Source organism: Rhagoletis pomonella, unplaced genomic scaffold, assembly GCF_013731165.1.
Source record: "Rhagoletis pomonella isolate Grant_MI unplaced genomic scaffold, Rhpom_1.0 Rhpom_scaffold_00001, whole genome shotgun sequence".
In the NCBI taxonomy this organism is placed as follows: Eukaryota; Metazoa; Arthropoda; class Insecta; order Diptera; family Tephritidae; genus Rhagoletis; species Rhagoletis pomonella.
Genome location: NW_023458555.1, coordinates 7056603 through 7077102, shown reverse-complemented (window position 1 = coordinate 7077102; position 20500 = coordinate 7056603). Strand labels below are relative to the sequence as shown.

General features: G+C 34.8%; 1 protein-coding gene across 7 annotated transcripts in view; it reads left to right on the top strand.

The window, feature by feature from the left end:
- Positions 1-17350, top strand: part of LOC118737467 (ras-related protein Rab-23-like) — a 36917-nt gene extending 19567 nt beyond the window's left edge. Inside the window, exons 1-4 of one of the 7 annotated variants that reach the window (XM_036468025.1) lie at positions 3241-3531; positions 14493-15806; positions 15859-16465; positions 16652-17350. In XM_036468025.1, coding sequence (XP_036323918.1) covers positions 14867-15613 — 747 coding nt within the window. In that variant the 5' untranslated portion in view covers positions 3241-3531; positions 14493-14866 and the 3' untranslated portion in view covers positions 15614-15806; positions 15859-16465; positions 16652-17350. Of the gene's footprint in view, positions 1-3114; positions 3188-3240; positions 3532-14492; positions 16466-16651 lie in introns of those variants that run through there. The other 6 variants (XM_036467988.1, XM_036468005.1, XM_036467996.1 and 3 more) reach the window with 6 other exon arrangements.
- The last annotated feature ends 3150 nt before the right edge of the window (positions 17351-20500 follow it).

Below are 20500 nucleotides of genomic sequence, written 5' to 3'. Positions count from 1 at the left end.
TGGAGTCGAAGACGTCGATAACGCTGTTTAACCGCAGATTAGTGTTATGCAGCGTTTTTGGTGCATTTAAAATGCAACATTTAGCACTTTCGAACATATGTTTTCGAAGAGCGTTCATGCTATCGCATTTAGCAAATGTACATTTACGCGAGTTCGAAATCGTATGCTTTTGACAAACAGCCGTGTTCCAGTCGCTTATTCAGATCCGTATCCATTACGATAAATTCTCACGGAAAAGATAATGTGCAAAAACCCCTACTGAAAAGGAAAAATAAATTCTAAACCGAAAATTCAATACAAAAACCTGAATTGTTTTAACCATAACCGAACATTTGTTTGTGTATATATTCATTTGTCGGTGCTGCCAATTATATTTTCCACACCTAATTAGGAAACAAAACAAACAGAGTTGATCACAAATTAATCCAGATTTCTATCAGCATCATATCGATGTTGAATTTGCGTAACTTTTCTTTATCCAAATAATGTAAAATAATAAATGAAATCTCGATCGGCGATCACTGAAACGCAGCTAGCGGTTGTATACTCGAAAAAGCAATGTTGCCACTTTTTCTCATTAAACCATGTTCGAATCGTGGAAATTTCGGAAGATCACAGGGATGCTTTTAGCATTTAGATTCTAAATGCAAAGATTGAGTTGCATTTAGATGACGAATTTTGTATGGATAAATGTACATTTAGAGTAGCATTTAGAGCTAAATGCGCTAAATGTACATTTACGCGTAAGCAAAAACAGCCCATTAACCAGAGTTTAAGTAACCGGCCCTTAATGTTTATATTTTTTTTTATAAAAGTCTAGCAACACCATATAAATTCAGATTTCAAATTTCAAACTTTTTAATCAGAACCTATAGGAAAAATTGTGGTATGCAGTTTTGTAGCCTAGTATATTGCAATGCAAGTTTCAAGCTGCTAAAAAATGCCGTTGATTTTTGACAATTTTGTTTGGTGGGCAATGTCTTCCGTATAAAAGAAAATTGTCGAAAAAACTTGAAACACCTTCAACCAAAAAATGTCTCAAAAATCAACGCAATTTTTTAGCAATTTGAAACTTGCACTTTATTAGAATACAATCCGAGAATTAAATGGGCTACAAAACTGCATACCACAATTTTTTCTAAAGATTCTGGATAAAAAAGGTTTGAAATTTGGGTGAAAATTTGCGAAATTTTTTATCATTCGAGTTTTGACACTCCCTTAACTCTCTTACAAAAGGTTGCACACACACCCACACCCACACAAAGTACCTTGCTAAGGGAGCCGATTTTGTTAAGAGGGAACGAGAAAACTGTTTACCTTTTAAAATTGAATCATGCATATTCCTAGTCGGCAATAGTTGTGTTTTTTTTACAAATTATCCAGTAACTTGCCAGTAACTCTCCAGTAACTTTATTTCTAAGAATTCGCTCTCATAGAAAAAATTTGCAAAAAAGTACGCGAACGCTTTTCCAGTAATAATTTGCAAGTTTCATGAACAGCTGATAAATTGGTTGTTTATTCGCAGCAAATTCCTTATAAAACAATATATTTTGTATTTAAATAGGTTTATTTTGTGAAATTCAACAATAAAAAGCCACAAACAGTTTCCTTATTAGTTTAAATTTCATCCAGCAACATGCGCTCAGCTGTTTTTCGTACTGGCAAATTCTTACAAGTAAAAATTTATCCAGTAAAATCCAGTAAAAACTTGCAACTTCAGCTGTCATTTTTCGCTCTCTCAATTTCCCCTACTTTGCAAGTTTTTGCGTACGAAAACGCCAAAACATGAAAATTCGTAAAAACTTTTACTGGATTTTACTGGAAATGAGTAAAAAAACGCAACTAATGGCTGAACGTGGAAAGAAGCAGCCGAAAGGTCTCCGCTTCACAATTTTCGGCACTTGTCTGTACATACGTTTCTGACGCACACTTTAGCGGGAAAACGGATCGTCAAAGTAACCGAAAATGTAATCGGTAAATGGACAATAATCCGCATTTCATCCACTGTTTCTTTTGCTTTTTCGGATCGATTTTCGTATTATTTGCTGACTCAAAGCGCTCAAAGTTTTCTATGTATTTTTTATGGGAAAAATATCAGCCTTTCGTAGTAATGGTATAGAGTTCTTGAAAATCAATATGTGCCATTTCGAAAACTCTGGCTCTCTTCAGAAGACTTCCATTAATAATACTCAATTATTTATCAAACCATTTTTTAAAACTAAAAATGTTTTATTGATCCCCCAATCGCATTTGTTGGGGTTTTGGCGGTTGTTTGCGGACCTATAAAATATAGCTACTATAAGAAAAGATTAAATCAATTGCGTTTTATTACTGGGAATCTCCTGAAGATAAACAAAAAATATTGATTTTCAAGAATTCTATACCATTTCTACGAAAAGTTGATTTTTGCCCATATAAAATACGTGGAAAATTTTGAGCGACCTCTAAACATTTTTTGATATCAAAACAAAAAAATAGGGGTATAGTTTTTTTTGGGTATAGAACAATCCCAGGGGGTGAGAACATAGAAATTCCGATTTTACTTTTTCACATGCATTTATGGATCACCCTTATGTACATATAATCACCAAGTCTCCAAACCATCAAACTGTTTAAGAGCCTAACGACGGAAATAGATGGAAATGCCATTTATCGATAATGGGCAACGCGAATTAACAAAAGTTTAGGTTTTCGTTAAGGATTGGATTAAGTTAATTTCAAAAGAAAAATGAAATGTTACATACAGCGCAGATTTAAAGTGTTCATTGGAATGACAACAAAAAGTAATACTAGAAAAGGTGATTTGTTCCATTGGAAGTTGTGATACATTTCCGGAAGCACTGCTATTTATGTATATCCGGTTGACAATTGTGGAAAGGTTTTGTATATGCAACTTTATATCTGCAATTAATATCTCTTAATTAAAAATACAATAAAAACATCACTCTATAAATAAATAAATTTTATATGTACCTGCATATGTAACTTCATTTGATTATAGCCGCGCATAAATGGCGGAATAGGTAATGGCTTAAAACTAAAGAGACAACACTGGTCTCTTTTAAGCCAAGTTTGGTGAGAAACAACTGAATGCTTTGTGGCCAAATACCGAGGCGATCGCTTTGAAAATCGGCCAAGCGCAGTCGCAACCAATCTTCGAGTGTAAGCGCATGTTTTTAACCAGCAAGTAAGATTTTAATGCTACCGCAAGTGCAACTGGAAAACGGAGCCCACATGCATACATACATACATACATACATTCATATGTGCAAAGTACAAAGATAAAGTGCTATGCATATAAACATGTTTTGCTTAGTTTATCCATAGGAAAAACAAGAGAAGAAAATATGAAGTGAAGTGATAAGTGTACAAGTACATATCCATACATACATATACATATACATATATATGTATGTATGATGAGACTTTCACTGTGCTAAAGTCAATTGCAAAACAACTTTAATTTATAAAAAAAAAACAATAAGATGGGTGTAGAAAAATAAAGAAATATTAGCGAAGAAACTTAAAAATGTGAGAATGCAACGAAATTGATTTCTTGACATAGTGCAACAGAAGCCAGCAACAACAACAAATCGTAGACATTTTATGTAGTTGTGTTAAAGTACCACAGTACCGACAGCAAAGCTGCCGAAAAAATTTCCTGTAGTGGATTTATAGTTAAGCAGCATTTAATAACAAAAATTATATAAATCTGCATAATTCAAAAACAATAGCTAAATATTAAACACATACAAACATATGTATGTACCTATCTACTTTCTTACATTTCCGCTGAACCCTCGCAATTGAGAAGTTTCAAGAATCAAGATATAGAACTTATTTAAAAAAAAAAGTTAAATTAGCAAATGGTGGCGCTGAGAGGCAAAAGCCACAAAGGCAGCAATTTGCCTTATACATACATACTTACATATTTAAAGCTTTGCCGTTGATGAAGCCGTTGCTCATTGCAAATAATTAAAGAAAACTGTGGTAAACTATGTACAGTTACTGGTGTCTATTTCAATTTCTTACTAGCATCTCTTAACACACATACATACATTCATATTGATGTAGAAACTCTGCAAAAAGTGGTACTAGGTTAAATACTAGTACAGGACCACGCTACCTTGTAACCAACACCAGTAACCAAAATGGTCCAATTACATATATATAGAGAAAATATGGTTACATTAACATTGCGATGTCATTGGACCTAACCACCTCTGGTCCAACGCGCTGCATAACATGGGGGCCCACCTAGACAACTACTCCTTTTGGACCATGGCACTTTCGGCAACCGAATCATATTGCCGATGGGCACTGGGGAGGTGGTGTTCAACACATACATATATCAGCGTTCTACGTTTGAAGTGGTCCAGGTTAGCATAACAAGTTACTAGTATGCAACCTGGTCCGCAAATTTTTGCAGCGAGCGTCCACATATTACGTGCACGCATATACACTCACATTAATTCGAATTAACTTTATATTCTCGAGGCATTTCTTCATACATATATACATATGTACATACTAGTTGATTTAAAGCCGAGAAATGTGGATAGGTGGGTTGACAAGTTGGTGCTGAACAGACAATGGCTAATAATACCAGCTCTGGTTGCAAGTAGTTTACTTTTAGGAAAGGCGGCGGCGGCCATAGTAATCAACTGTAATCAAATATTGCATTGCATGCAACAGCCGGCCATATCTGCAACTCTCAATAGCTTCTATAATGAAAAAATTATTAAAATACTTTGTTGTTCATTATAAGCTGCAGCCTTGTAGCGTCATCGAGGAACGATTAAGAACAGGTGCGCTGGCTGGCCTAAGCCATACCGCCATGGCAGCTACAACGAGTATTTGTCAGTGGTTGTGAGTTGGCTGAATGGTTGGCTGGTTGGCTGGTTGCCGTGTGGGGGCATTAGCAGCAGCAGTCGTCGTCGTCGTTTGCGCTAATGAAATCGTACCATTGTACTGCAGTTAAAGTCAAGTTATATGTACATATGTATGTATGTATGTTTGTATAATAACAGCTAAAGCAACAACACGTGTAATAAAGGCAGATAATTTTCTTGGGATCTGCAAATTTTTGGTGTATGGTGAAAAGCCAACAAAGCAACCGATCTACTGCCAAATGAGTAGCAACCAAACTTAGCTTAGAGAAATAATTCATTGAGTACCGTTGGCAGAGGAAGCAACCAAGCGAAAAGAATGGATTGGAACAACAAAAAATACAAGCAGGCAGTCTTCGCTAGATTTGGCTGCGTCGATAGTTTCGTGTTCTTTCTTCTTCTTCTGTGCGAAGTTTCGCCAACAATTTTGAATCAAATACAGTTAGTCCGTTCGGAACTCGGTTCTTCTATTGTATTTACACGTCTCGACTTTCCTTGTCAACCCATGGATAGTCCATGTGAACGTATGACTTGATTTTTAAAACATTCGATGACGTTAAAAGAGGCATATGACTCCCTATTACACCTGCTTTGGAGTGATTCACCTATGCGTACGGTGACCATTCCCGCTGAATATTAAGTGTCCCGTTTATTTATATTTGTACCGATTAAGTCCCGATTTTCAGTGTTTTATTTGTTAATTTAACAAGAGTCTTCCTGTACTCTGGCCCAAAAACAATTTTTTTTAATAACGTCGCAGCACTTTCTTTCACAAAGAACATTGAATATAGGGAAGCCATAAACATAGCCAGCATCCTTATTTTCTATGAACTTTGGTTATGTTTTATTCTGTCAAACTGGTACTCTTGCTTTATTGCTGTCATAATTTGTTAATTATTTAATGTTTATTATTTTTTATGAAAGTGTCGTTATATAATAAAAACCATTTAAATCAAACTTTGTACAGAAATTAGCAAAAATCGACAAGTTAAAGCAAAGTTTTGAGATTTTTATTTAGAAACTTTCTGAGTATGCAGTTTTGTAGCCAACTCAATTCTATTAAAAAGAAGTGTAAATTTGGTAAATTTTTTGTGGAAGGACCTTCCAGGAAGGTGTTGTCCATTTTCCCCATAAAAAAAAATGTCGTACATACTTTTTATGGAAGAAAATGCGCGAACAAACACTTGCCAAAAATCAACGGTATTTCCAAACTACTTGAAATTGCACAATGTTATACTAAAATTTAATGGGCTACAAAATTGCATGCACAAAAAAATAAAAAAAAAATCTGATTACAAAGTTTAAGATTTTGATTAACATTTGTTCGTAGAATTTTTGTACATGTTCTACAAAGTTTAAAATCTTGATTTACAGTTTTTTTTGTAGATATTTGTAAGCTATATTTTAATAAAAAGGTCATAAAACATTTTTTAAACATAGAAAAGTAGCTAAAACTTGCCAAAATATCTTTATTGTGTGGATACATTTTTGAAAGCACTTTTCAAGTTTTTTTCACCTTGTTTTATCTTAAATAAAACTATATTAAAAGATGTTATGTCTTTTTATTTTAAAAACCAAATTGTATGTTCGGATTCGATGCTGTAGAAGTGTCCCAATTTTGGTCCACAGAAATCTGGTCACCGTACCTATATATGTATGCGTACAGTTCACGAATCTTTCTCTCTATTTGATCAAAAACTTTTTGTTGTAACAGCATACAAATCCTCCCAAGAGTTTTTGGGTGTGTTGCTGGAGTGACAGTCCTTGGGCAGATATAAAAGTAGCAGCAGATTGCCTGGTCTCCAAGCTGACAATGTTGGTGATATTTTTGCCGACAACTTCTTAGCAGAGAAATTCTATGAATGTCGCCAGAGAGGCAATTTTCTATAACCTGGAGAAAGACGAGCGACTTAAGAGAAAATTTCGACCATTAATGAAATCAAGCAGAAGCTTGATAATAGATGAAGAGACAATACATAGTGTCCTCAATTGACTATTTCGAAGCTAATATAAAAATGTGAAATTATGTATGTAAATGCAGTGATACCTTGATAACTCAATACAACAAAATGTTAACTGAGTCTCCAGAAAAAAACCTCGTTTTTGCGAAATTTTCGACACAAAAATACTCCATAGATATGTATATCGAATACATATACATGTTTACGGTTAAAGTCCCGCTAGCAAAAGCCTCTATATAACGAAGTCTCGACTCAAAACCCTCTACAAAATGAATTCTGAATATTTTCATGATTAGAGTGCGTTAAGAAAGCTACACTTACGATTTATTTTTAACAATTTGCATTTTTCGTTGAATCGAGGTTTTGGTATTCTATAACTATAACGAAACTATAGATATAACGAAGCATTTGTCCAACTCATTTTACTTCGTTACATCGAGGTTTCACTGTACACGTGTCTTGTATAAATTTGTTTGGTAAATACATGATACAAATATTTAAAGGTAGTTTCAGAAATTGCTCCCATTTGACATCTGATTTGTGCTTTTGACATTTTCTCTTAAATTGGAGCTACCGTATTCTTTGAAGAAATTAAAAAGTGTTTTTTACTTAAAAAAAAATATTTTCAAAAGATTTATGTCTAAATTAAAAAAAACAAAAGACAATAAACAAGTGCTGTTTAGTTGTTCCAATAACTTTTCGGCAGAAAATTTTCAGCCTCGGGACGGATATGCCCAATCTGAGAGTAGTGTATCCGTCTATAAACTATATAACAAGGAGCTCCAAGAATTGTGACACTTTTTTACCTCCCTCTTCATGACTACATACATCATGCGTTATCACAAATAAGTTGGCCGTAAGCTACCACACCTTTGTCATATTTCCACTAAAAAGGATCCAAATCGTAGCAAAATCCTAATATCTAAATTTTATAAAGTACCAGATATAATAATATTTCATGTAACGTTGCAGATAATGCCACATTTTTTGCGGTAAGGTAATTTAAGGTATTTTAAATCAATACACACTTATTAACAACTGTGCTAATATTATGAAATAAATTTACCTTGTGTGTTATTATTTTTAATGCATAAAAAATTCCTTTAAAAAATATTAAAATTTCCAAAACAATAATTTATTCAGTTGGCAGTGCTACTTGAGCAATTTACGAGAAGTATAAATGTCATAAGCACAGTTTCTGTAAAAAAAGATATCAAAGCGAAACTACCTTCTTTTTTGTATCATGGGTAAATAATTGACTATAGGGTAGCAGTTTACATAGGCTCAGTGGGTAGACCACTCACTAGCTGATGTCGCTGATTTGAAATAGCAGCTATAATTTCTATTATATTTTGTGTTTTCCACAAAGACTTTCATTAAAAATGGCCTCAAACCCAATAAAACTTTTCGTTAAGTTAAAAATTTTGCGCAAAACTTAAAATGAATTCATAAAATTTCCATCAAAACGAATTAAAAAATTATCGAATTTTTTCTTTTATATGGAACACCTACAATAAAAAAAATGCCAAAAATCAAATTTGCCAAAACCCTACCCCAAAATTTTCTAAAAATTCTGAATAGAAAGAGTGAAATTTTGATGGAAGTATGGGGAATTTGTTTAAATTTTGAACAAAGTTTTAAACCTGGATTTGTATGATTTCTGTTATTAAGGGTATACGGGTACGGGAACTGACTAAATGTTAGCTGTGAAATGGCATATCATGTCTAAGAACTTCGTTAATAAATTAAATATATAACACATTCCGACTATTGTATGTACATATTTATGTAGGAGAATGTGCTTCCGTTTATTAAAAGTCGTTATTAAAAATAAATTTTTTTTTTTAAATAAAGCATAGTCGAAGAAGGTTTATGCAACTACACACATACGTACTTATGCTTTTATTAATATATGAATGGCCTGATTAGAATTTTCACCATTAATTAACGAGTTTTAGAAGCACATAGTCGGATATCACTCTGCCTCAGAGTCAGTAAACGAACGCAACAAGCGGGCCAATCTGCTTAGCCTCTTTCTAAGTGTGCTGTGACGACCTTAATTATGTAGCTGCCCAATGGTATTGGCGAGTGTGGAATGGGTCAGTAAAACCTACTACGTATGACAATAACAACAATAACAATTATGAAAACCACAATAAAATGGCCCCAAACAAATGGATATGTGCATAATAGAAATAGGAGAAAATATTATAAAAGTCACTACATCTAAAAAAATAGCGGTGGCTACCACAAAATAAAATAAAATAAAATACTCGTAGAATGCGATCAGACAAGTGTAAAGCACCAAGGCACAAAGAAGAAGAAAAGAAATGATCATATATTCAGCAAAAAGGTAGCAAAGAACTAGGCAATAAAAGATTAAATATGGAAAAGAAATACATAACACCCAAGAGGAATAAAAAATGTAGAAGCTATCGAAAACAAGAATGAAGAAAAAATTCATAAAATTGCCCGAGGCACACGCTGCAACCAAGTTCTCATATATACATACAAACTTACATACATATGTATGTATGTATGCACATAGCTACTACTGAAGCCAATGAAACCTGCTCAAACAAAGTACATTTTACATACATACATATGTACATTGAATATGAAGAGAGGCAACAAAACAGGATTTTTTTTAAATTTTATTTAATAGAAACCCGAAACAATAATCTGTATTTTTACTGGCATTTGAATAAAAATTAATTTTTTTTTTTTTTAAATTTTTGCGTGGGTTTTCCACTAGGGCTGCGCTTTAAATATCTACGCATTTTTTGTTATTTAAAAATGCGCGCTTGTTAGCTTCAATGCAAAAAAAAAGTCGGTTAGTCACAAAAAGTAACATTTAATGACTTTCAACAAAATATTTTTACACAATTCAGGGCCATTTAAAGCCGTCTTCAAAAATATCTATTAAAATCGAGGGGTTCCTTCGTTGTTTTTTTTTTTAATTTTGAAGACATTTTCAAACAATTTTTTTTTGCAAGATTTTCTAGCTCATGAATCCTACATTTTACAACGCTTTTTTTTTAAGTTTTAGTTATTGAAAAATTAATCGATACAATTGGGTAAACTTTAAAAAAAGGTAATAGTGGCAAAAATATGTTTCAACGAGCTTAAGTACATACATACACACTATATTACAATCGATAAAAATGTGACATTAAATTTTTATAAAATTTGCTTAAAATGTTGCCGAGAACTGCTTTAGAAACAACATTATAACGGTTTTGATACTGTAGCATATTCAATTTTAGTGTCTTAAGTATGTACAAGTTTAAAGTAGCTAGGAATTCCTTTGTTTTTTTTTTTAATTTCTTGTTGATGCTGTCAGTCATTTTTTCCATACAATGTATGTTCGACGACATAATTATAATGAAAAAATTAACGAAACCTTTTACAAAAAATTGGCAAAATATTTGCGAGTGTATTCAGCCATGAAAAAGAGTCGGCGTAAAACTGTAGTGCCCTCCACTAAAATATCAATCTATTATTATTATTAACTGAAAATGAAGATAGTTGTTGAAATTTTGCCACAACTATTTTTCGGTGGCCGACAACGAAATTTTCATGTAGGATCGAAAGAAAAAAATAGTAGTTTCATTTGAGATAGTCTAATGTAAATTCTTGTAAAGCAAACTTATGGTGATCTTGTTTCTTCCAAAAAATGTTGTCCTGCCCCGGTGCAAAATGTGTTTGATGTTACACTCACCCTTGCAAAAAGGTATGTCTTTGCCTTAATAATAGTATTAGTTGTGTTTTCGTATTCTCCAGCAAAAAAATATCCAGTAACTTGTCAGTAGCAAAATTTCGGAGAGTAAGCCAATATTTACTCGCAATGAGAGAAATATGCAAAAAAGTACGAAAATGCAAAACCAGCAAGAAGTTGCAAGTTTTATGAACAGCTAATTAATTTGTTATTTTCCGATGCAATTTTCTAAGAAAAATAGTATTTCAACTCCAAAAGCACCACAAGCAATTCTTTTGGTAATGTGAATTGCATTAAGCATCATGCCATCAGCTGTTTTTCTTACTAGCAAATATGTTGTTACTAGCAAAAATTTATGCAGTAAAAAAAACTTGCGAGTTCAGCTGTCATTTTTACTCTCTCAATCTACCCTCTTTTGCTAGTTTCTTTCAAGTTTTTGCGTACGAAAACGCCATCCAGTAAAAACCAGTAAAATTAGTATTGGCTTTTACTGGATAGTGCGTACGCGAACAGGGCTATTGTCGTTTTAAACAACCATCTGATTTTCAGGGCAACCCTCTGCCCTGACAATGCTCACTGGGCATAGAATGTTGCCTTACAAGAGTGTGACATTTTAAGAAAGGAACACACAAATTTCTCACCCTTTAGCTTTAATTTAGAATCGCACACACGAAAAGAGAAAGGGGCATTCAAAAGGCAACACCATTAAAAAATCATCATTTTGAGGCTCGTAGGTACAAACAGGTTCCAAAAATACTTGCGTAGACGCGCCTGTGTGCGTAGCTCGTGCGAAGCGGCGCATGTCAAACACTAAGCCGACAAGTCAACGCCAAGAACGTTAATATCAACAAAAATGCGAAAATTACTTAAGCTTAAGCCTTAATTAAAATAGAGAAAGAGTAAATAATGAATGAAGAGCCATGTAAGAAAAATGCTTTCGCAAATATTCCTCAAGATAGCGCAAACATTTGGTATTTCCATAAAATTGAATGGCATTCATGCTATGAGGGTTGTGTGAGGGGAAATCTTCATTGAATATGTTTTGTAATGTTTAATTAAATATGTTTTATACATAATTGTTTTAAGTTGGCGACAAACATTTTTTAAAATGTAGGTATACCCGCATACAAACGTACCCTTTGTATGTAAGTGCGAATATCTACGTTTTTTTTCCATCCACACGCCCATCTGTGTGGCTCAATTAATTTTGCACCTTCTTAATTAAGTGTTCCATGTCTTGCATAGCCCCGCTTTTTAAGTACATATGTACATATGTACATCACCTACAACAATACATGTGACAGGTATAATACGGAAATGAATGCGCATGCGCACCATTTGCAAACTGATGCTATCTAACTGGCAATAATTTTGCAAAAAAAAGGTCAATCTAAATTTAGAACTAGATGCTTTTTTTTTTAAATACATATGTACATATATGTATGTATATACTTGTGAATACATACGAGTATACTTATCTCAATATGTGTAGGTACATTAGGGTGGTCCAAAAATGCATGTGGAAAAGTTAAGTCGGAATTTTTATGCTCTCACCCCCTAGGATTGTTCTATACCGTAAAAAAATATATCCATATTTTTTTACTTTGAAATCAAAAAATATTTAGAGGTCGCTCAAAGCGCCCAAAGTTTTCCATGTCTTTTATATGGGGAAAAAAACAACTATTCGTAGAAACGGTATATAATTCTTAAAAATCAATGTTTTTCCATCGGAAAACTCTGTTTATCTGCAGGAGATTCCCAATAATAATACTCAATTGTTAATTTAACCATTTTTTCATCGCAACTATAATTTATAGGTCCGCCAAAAACCCATAAAACCCCCGAAAACTGCAATGGGCGGACCACTAAACAATCGTTCGTATTAAAAAATGGTTGAATAAACAATTGGGTATTATTATTGAAAGTCACTTGAAGAGAACCAGAGTTTTCCGATCGAAAAATATTGATTTTCAAGAATTCTATACCATTTCTACGAAAAGTTGTTTCTTTCCCATATAAAAATACATGAAAAAACTTTGGGCGCTTTGAGCGACCTCTAAATATTTTTTGATTTCAAAATAAAAAAAATAGTGGTATACTTTTTTTCGATATAGAACAATCCTAGGGGGTGCGAGCATTACAATTCCGACTTTACTGTTTTTGTACCACCCCAATGTACATATACATATGTATAGTTCGTTATTGAATCACTGGAATACTCTTACGTGAGAGTAGCTGAGACTTGTTCGTTAAGCAATAAAGGACAATAGAATTCTAGCTGAACTTGTTCACACTAAAGTTGTCAACTTTCTAACTTGGCTATGAACATCAAGCATAACAAAAACAGCCTTCAGAAACTTAATACAGTTGATTTTCTCTATGACGAAGTTGGTGGGGCCGGCTAAACTAGGGATGTCGAAAAAACATCGATGCATCGAAAATATCGATGTTTTTGTTTTGTATAAACTGACATCTCTAGTACATCGAACCGCCAAACATCGCTTTGTCTAAAACTCAAAGAAAGCAAGATACAGTTTTATAACTCATAAAATTTTAATACAATAAAGTGCAAGTTTCAACTGCTTTGATTTTTAATATTTTTTTCTTTCGCTGACTTGCACTTTGTTTTCTGAGCGATAAAAGTGCATATCCAAGAATGTTCTAATATTAAAAATTTCAAAATATTAATGAAAAGTGATTGAATATTTCTAAACTTTGTATGAAGTGTGAGATATTGAGCCGTATGTATAAAAACTAATGCCGAATTTCCACTAGGCATTGAAATGACAAAAAATGCATGCCATTTAAAAAAATGCCATGTGGAAATGAATTTAATGACTATGTTTTTAAAATAATAACACGAATATTTTTTAATGCCCGACTTTGTCATTTGTCATTTTTGCCATTTAACGCCTAGTGAAAATCCAGCATAAGCTTTTTGCTTTTTCTTAAAATTTCATACCTTTCACCTTAATTTATTTGAGCAAATCAAGTAAAAAAAAAGTAAAAAAAAGCAGTAAGATACTTTCCAAAGGAGTACGTCTGGCATCTTTATCGTACGCATAGATTAAGAGGCTCCAATGAGCAGATCCTCCGGTTGGGATATTTTCACATCTTGCTCGGGAGTCGGGACGTAAGTCTATCGGCGAAGAACAACCACTAGCAGATAGTGTTTCAGATTACCCCCTTGCCCAACTGCATTAATGCATTGGGTATAACGCCACATTTTTCTTGCGGCAACGCATAACTTGAACGCTTGTAAACACCAACCTCCAACCGGTTGTCGCCGGTTGCATGAGCGTAGCTGCCAAATCGTAATCGAAAAATTCGTTGCCCGCACCGCCACCGCCAACTCGGTTGGCCAATGCATTAGCAATGTAGTCTATTGAACATTAATGATTGTGATTATGTGCATTCAGAGCTTGAAGACTTTCTGCAAGTAAGCGAAACTGATAAGTTGACTTACAGCTTACCGCTGTGCTGTTGGAAACTTTTGCTGCATCTGCTGCTGCTGCAGTGGATGGTGATGATGATGATTTACAACTTTAGTGGCATTGCGTGTTGGTAGTCAAGTTGTTTAGTTTATTGGTTAATTATTTTTCGATTTACATACATATATATGTATGTATGTATGTAGTTCCATGCAAGCATTTGCTTAGTTGTTGTTGCTGTTGCTCGAGGTTGAAAGTGCAGAGAAATCATTTAATAGAAAGTGAATGGAAAATATTGGCCCACAAGCTATAAAAATTTGTATGGAATTAAGGAAAAAAATAACGGTTACCAACATGATAAATTATTACTACAGCATTGATGAAACAAAAACACTGCTAATGAGCTAAGATGCTAACTATTTAGTATTTAATTTTAGTAAATGTTTTAAAACCTATAAATATGCGTTATTAAAAATTGTGTTATATTTCACAGGTATTACCGAATGTTCAGCAACAGCCGAAAACAATTAAAACGAACGCCACTAAAAATAACCGTTTCAAATCGCTTCTTATTAGCATAGTCGAAGTCAGCGCTCCAACCTGAATGCTAAATGTTACCTATTGTTGTTAATTACAAAAGGCAAATAAATATCCCATCCATTCACTCGTAAAATTAATTACTCATTCGCAATAGCGATGCGCTGAAGCACCGCGAGACAACTTTTCACTGTCTTTCAGTTACATAGCTGCAGCGTGAAGTTTGCCAGCGAGCGGCAAGCGGCAAGCTACAAGCGACAAGCAAATTTTTTTTATTCATCCGGTTTAGTAAAATCTACAACAACGGCTCCCTCGAACGCCTATGACATAATGCGCGAGGACGACATCGAAATCGCCATTAAAGTGGTGATTGTAGGCAATGGCGGTGTAGGCAAGTCTTCGATGATCCAGCGCTACTGCAAAGGCATCTTCACCAAGGATTACAAAAAGACGATTGGCGTCGATTTTCTGGAGCGACAAATCGAAATCGACGGCGAGGATGTGCGCATCATGTTGTGGGACACTGCCGGCCAGGAAGAGTTTGACGCCATAACCAAAGCCTATTATCGCGGCGCGCAGGCGTGTGTACTAACCTTTAGCACGACAGATCGCGCCTCTTTCGAGGCGATCCGAGACTGGAAGCGCAAAGTGGCAAACGAATGCAATGAGATACCAACGGTGATCGTACAGAATAAAATCGATCTTATCGAACAATCGGTAGTGAGCGCAGACGAGGTGGAAACACTGGCGCGTCAATTAAATTGTCGACTCATACGCACCTCCGTTAAGGAAGATGTGAATGTGGCATCCGTTTTCCGATACTTGGCCACAAAATGTCATCAGCTGATGCTAAATGAAAGCAGCGAACAGGCGTATGCGCATGCAGGTGGAAATGGTGGTGGTGGTGGTGGCGGCGGCTTGAATGGCGGTTCCAGCGGTCATCAGCCTACAATCAGTGCCTTTAGTCCGACTTTCACGAAAAACAATAGTGGCACAATTGTGTTGCGCGCGGCTAAAAAGAGCTCAGCGGCGGCGCGAAAACGCAAAATTGTGCTGAAGAAGTGCGGCATATTGTGATTTGCGTGACAACAGCCGGGGCACTGGGCGATTGGAGGGAAGATGAGAGGATTACATGTGGATGATGAGCTGTGGTGCGCACGAACACGAATAGCTATGGAGTCGGTGAAGACGAAGAGGGGGATAAAATATCAGAATCAGTTACTTGGATGTTTGTTTGTTGGTTGGTGGGCAAGCCAATAAAACTGTGCATGTGAGTTTACATGGAGGCGCATGATTTATTTAAAATATGTACCCGTATTTAGGTATACAAACGTAGCATATGTATGCAGACTCGTGAAGCATAGCAAAAGCGTGCAAGCAGCTGCTAAAGATGTTGATTCCACATCGTTCTTTTTCCTTTTGCGAATATTAATAATGTATGCATTGAGTAATTGGAGCATATTTAACTGTAAAACATATTAGACTAATTAAAAATGAATACAAAATGAAGTTCGACGACTGAAGAGCGAGTGCGCGCGAGCGCCCGCACGTCCAAGCAAGTGACCAACTTTAGTGAAATGAAACAGAGAAAAAAGGAAATATTAATAAATAAAAAATAAGCAATCAACAAAGTGCAGCTCAGTGTGTCCACATGTATGGGGGCTGATGTTGTAGCAGGCAGCAAAAAATCGCAAAAGCTGATCCGCATGCGCAGCTCTCATTTACTCTTAAAAAAATAATTGACTTGACTTGAAATTGCATAAACTTTTTGGCAGCAGCCAGTCAGTCTTGCTAGTCCCCTTTAGAATATGTACATATATATCATCATCATATCTTCAACAAGAAAAACCAACATGCGGAAATGAATGGCGAACCTGTCGGCGGTCGTTGCTGCAAGCTGGTGGTCTCAACTATGGAAATTCGCGTGTGGTAGGCAAATAAGTTTTCATGAAATTTTTGCATAACCATGAGATACCTTGATGAAATTTGTATATAATTATTTAAAAGAAAAAATTGTAATTTAATTGCTATTTGCGCAAAAATCATTTGTTGTCCAATCAACTCGCATGCAGTTGCTTCATTTCGTTTTTTATTTTTTTTTATTTCTCTTTTCAGATGCAGTCGTCTCTCCCACGGCTGCGCGGTTATTGAACCCCCGACAAGCAAGTCATATGCTAAACACTTTTTGACTACTAGACTGATACACTTACGTTCATACATACATATGTACAAACATACGGCATGCATAAATATGTGAAAAATTACACCTGGAAAATAATAAATAAAAACTAATTATTAAAAATATGTATGAGTAGTTAGTACACGATGATGAAATTATTAATTATTTAGTTGTAATTATGTATGCACTTTGAAAGTAACTTAATGTAGTAGGGACGATATTTTGTGTATGTATGAGTCAAGAGTGTACTTATTACTAAAAAATGTATCGCCGATGCCTTTGTAAAACCGCCCATCGACCAGTTGCAAAACCGCCTGATATCCATACACCTATATAAAAGCATCAGCATAGTCTACATGTCAAAAATTGCTCATGCCTATACAATTTGTATGAAGCATACCCAAAATAACGTGGCGGAAACGCTGGGCGGTTGGAAAATCCGATTTTGACAGAGCGTTGGAAAGTGCAGTTCGCTGTAGGATATGACGAAACTGTTTTTTTCGTATTCCACTGTTGCTGTTTCTACATTTCACGTAGAGTTGCCGCTTTTGTTTAGGTGTAAAACTTTGGCGTTAACGCTAGGTGTCAGAAAACGCTACGCACAACGCTTTTATTTCGCTATGGATGTAAATCGCCATAGTGGCAAAAAGGAGACTTGGTAAACCTGAACTCCACGCACCGAACTTTAAGCATCAAAATCGTAAAAACGTTATTCAAAAAGCGCCGTTAAAAAAAAAAATCCCAGTTTTTTAGGCGCTTTTGCCACTGGCCGAGGCATCGCGATGGGCGGTTTTGCAAAGAAATCGGCGATATGTACATATGTATATGTATACGCTTATACTTTAAAATGTATGTTACTATGTACCTATGTATGTAGTGTAGTTATATCAAAAAGTGAAGTTTTATATTATCTAAAAGATATTGTGAAGTAGTATATGATTTAATTGTATTACTTTACATTGTATTACTTACATATATATGCACTAATGTATAAAATAAACTCGATTTGTATGCTGACTTTAACTCATTCTGTTTATCGTTTTTCGCTAAAAATTAATAATTAAATTGTAAGTTTTTACAAATAACAGTTCTAACTAGGTTTAGGGAAATTGCTGTTACAGCCTAACCTAATATAAACGCACGCCGTATAAGTTTTTTTCTGTGTCCCCCGAAATTGGCCTGCGTGCATTTGCATATGATTTCACTGAGCGAAACGTCAAATCAAAATCTCACGCAAAACAAAAATTGGAATTTACGCACGCCGTTCAATTTCGGTTGGTCGCATACAAGTTATATATGCATGAGATGTTTTTGAAAATAAATTGCCGGCGTGAATATTGGGTTGGTCTGTTAAACGGGGTAATGCAAGCGTTTTTTCTATGCATTTTGTTGTCAAAATACGAGAGCGAAAATCTACATTGCCGTTCATCAGAAAAGTATCAGAAATACTTATCGTGTAAGAGCGCTATTACGAAGTAAAACCGAAGTACTGCACAATATATCTGGATAAAGAAAAATCGAATCGCAACAAACCTCAAATATCGCGAAAAACCGTGTTTGTACACTTTGAAGTTAGGATATCTCAAAATTCTGACGTGGTAGAGAAATTCTGCAGCCACATTTGGATTCGGCACCAAAAAATCAGTTGGCAAAAAGAGTAAAAATTTTTCGAACTGTGTAATCAATCAATAATCAAGAAAAAAAACTCAGTGCGTGTAGTCCCTACGCGTGGAAGAAGTGAAACTTAATAGAGGAAATTCTTCATCTTCATCTTCATCGTCATCTTCATCTTCATCTTATCTTTATATTTGTTTTTGATTATATTCTTGTCTTTGCATTAGTCTTTTCCCGCCCAATTGGCCTTTAACGCAGCTATTCGTTTTCTATACCCATCATATGCTACCTGTACCGTGGCGTTAAATATTTATCGCAAACATAACGGAGCTATAATAATAAGATTTGCTTCAATAATTTGAGTTTAACTTTTTAAACAGGTGGCCACCCTCTTCAGGCACCTCAAAAATATTTTAATTGTGTTTCTGTAAGCTCTTTCTGTACTGTATAGCATTTTAAGCGTAAGACTTTTGTATAATTTAACTAAATTTTACTTTTGAAACAGGTGGCAACCCTCCTACATTTAGCTAGAAAATACAACTTATTCAAAACCATTTCTTTTGATACCCATATTGGGATAATTCGTTTAACTTAATAAATAATTTGAATTTGATTTTCGTATATATGGCAACCCTTTAAAAGACTAAAACCATACTGCACATCTGCAGGTCAAGCCCTTTCATGTGACACCTCATTTTTGAAAATCGTACGAACGATACAGATTTTATGACTTGATGTTAAATATTTTACGCAACCCTCTGCGGCAGAGAAATTTTAAATTCGATTTTCTAACATGTGGCAACTCCTTTCATGGAACTAAAGCTACGTTGAACACCCGAAGGACAAGGCCTTTCATGTGACACCTCATTTTTAAAAATCGAACGATACAGATTTTATGGCTTGGTGTTAAATATTTAACGCAACCATCTCCGAACTCGATTAAGTTTCACTTCAATAAAAAAAAATAAATACTTAACTTACCTGCGTGCTAGCATTTTTAACGCGAATACAATTTACCAAGAACGTAAGAAAGTGGGTATGCAACTTCAGTATTTTATCCATCATGGTCGCATTTTAGTGAATTTAAATTTGTAAATTCTTGTAAATTCAGTACTGCCACAGCTTTAAATATTCCATGTTTGACCTATCTATGAGAAATTTGAGTTCAGAAAAAAGCACTTAAAAAAGCGCTAGGCACTAAACCATTTTTATGGCGTTATAATTTTCAAAAAGCACTAAATCTCTAGTGCTTAAAGCAGAGAACCTTAAAGCACCAAGTTGGCAACTATGTGTAGATATGTACATATATGGATATTCACGAGTAGATAAAACCGCCAAATAGGTGTCTAACAATTGAAAAACTTTTGCGGTGAAGGCAAAAATATCTAATAGTTGCCAACAATTTAAACATAAAAAACTAGCAAAAGCCCACTTGAGGGCTTCGAGGAGTCGTTGAAAGGCAAAAACGGTCCCTGGGTCGCCTAACGGAAAACGTATCCTATATGTTAACCCAGGCAATTAGCTATCTACGTGCTAAATTTCAAGCAAATCGGACAATACATATAATTTTTCCTATATTTCAATCCAGGTCACATAAACTACCGGCGTGAAATATTTCATTTTTAAGCAGGTGTGTTGTGATATGTGATTTGAAGTATGTTCACATATACATATTTAAATATTATCTCAATCACCGCGTTTAACAGGCAAATTTCAGGTTAACTGTCAAATTTCTTGTGTTTAATGTTTTCACATCTCAAGAAAATGTTAAGTTCCTTCTGTGTGCCACCGTGATCGCTTTTCTCCTCTTCTTCGCAAAAATAATCAATGCAACTAGATTGGACACCGAAAAGGTATCGGTCTAATCTGAGATTGTTTTATAATTAACGAGGAACGAATTTTTTATAGCCAAACTCGTTTTCTTATTGCACATTAGGGAGATAAGCTCCAAAATGAGGATAACCTACTTATATGTAAATCTAGTATTAACTAATTAATTCAATTTAACTTTCTGACGGAAATTTGGCTAGAATGTATTTTCACACTGGCACCGAAACTGCTGTCAGAGAACATGAAAGTCGCAACCCAAGCCATGCACCGGAAAGCAGTACCCCTTAAAAATGTGAACAATGCGCTAGCGGAGACAAGTACCCCTTAAAAATGTGGTGAAA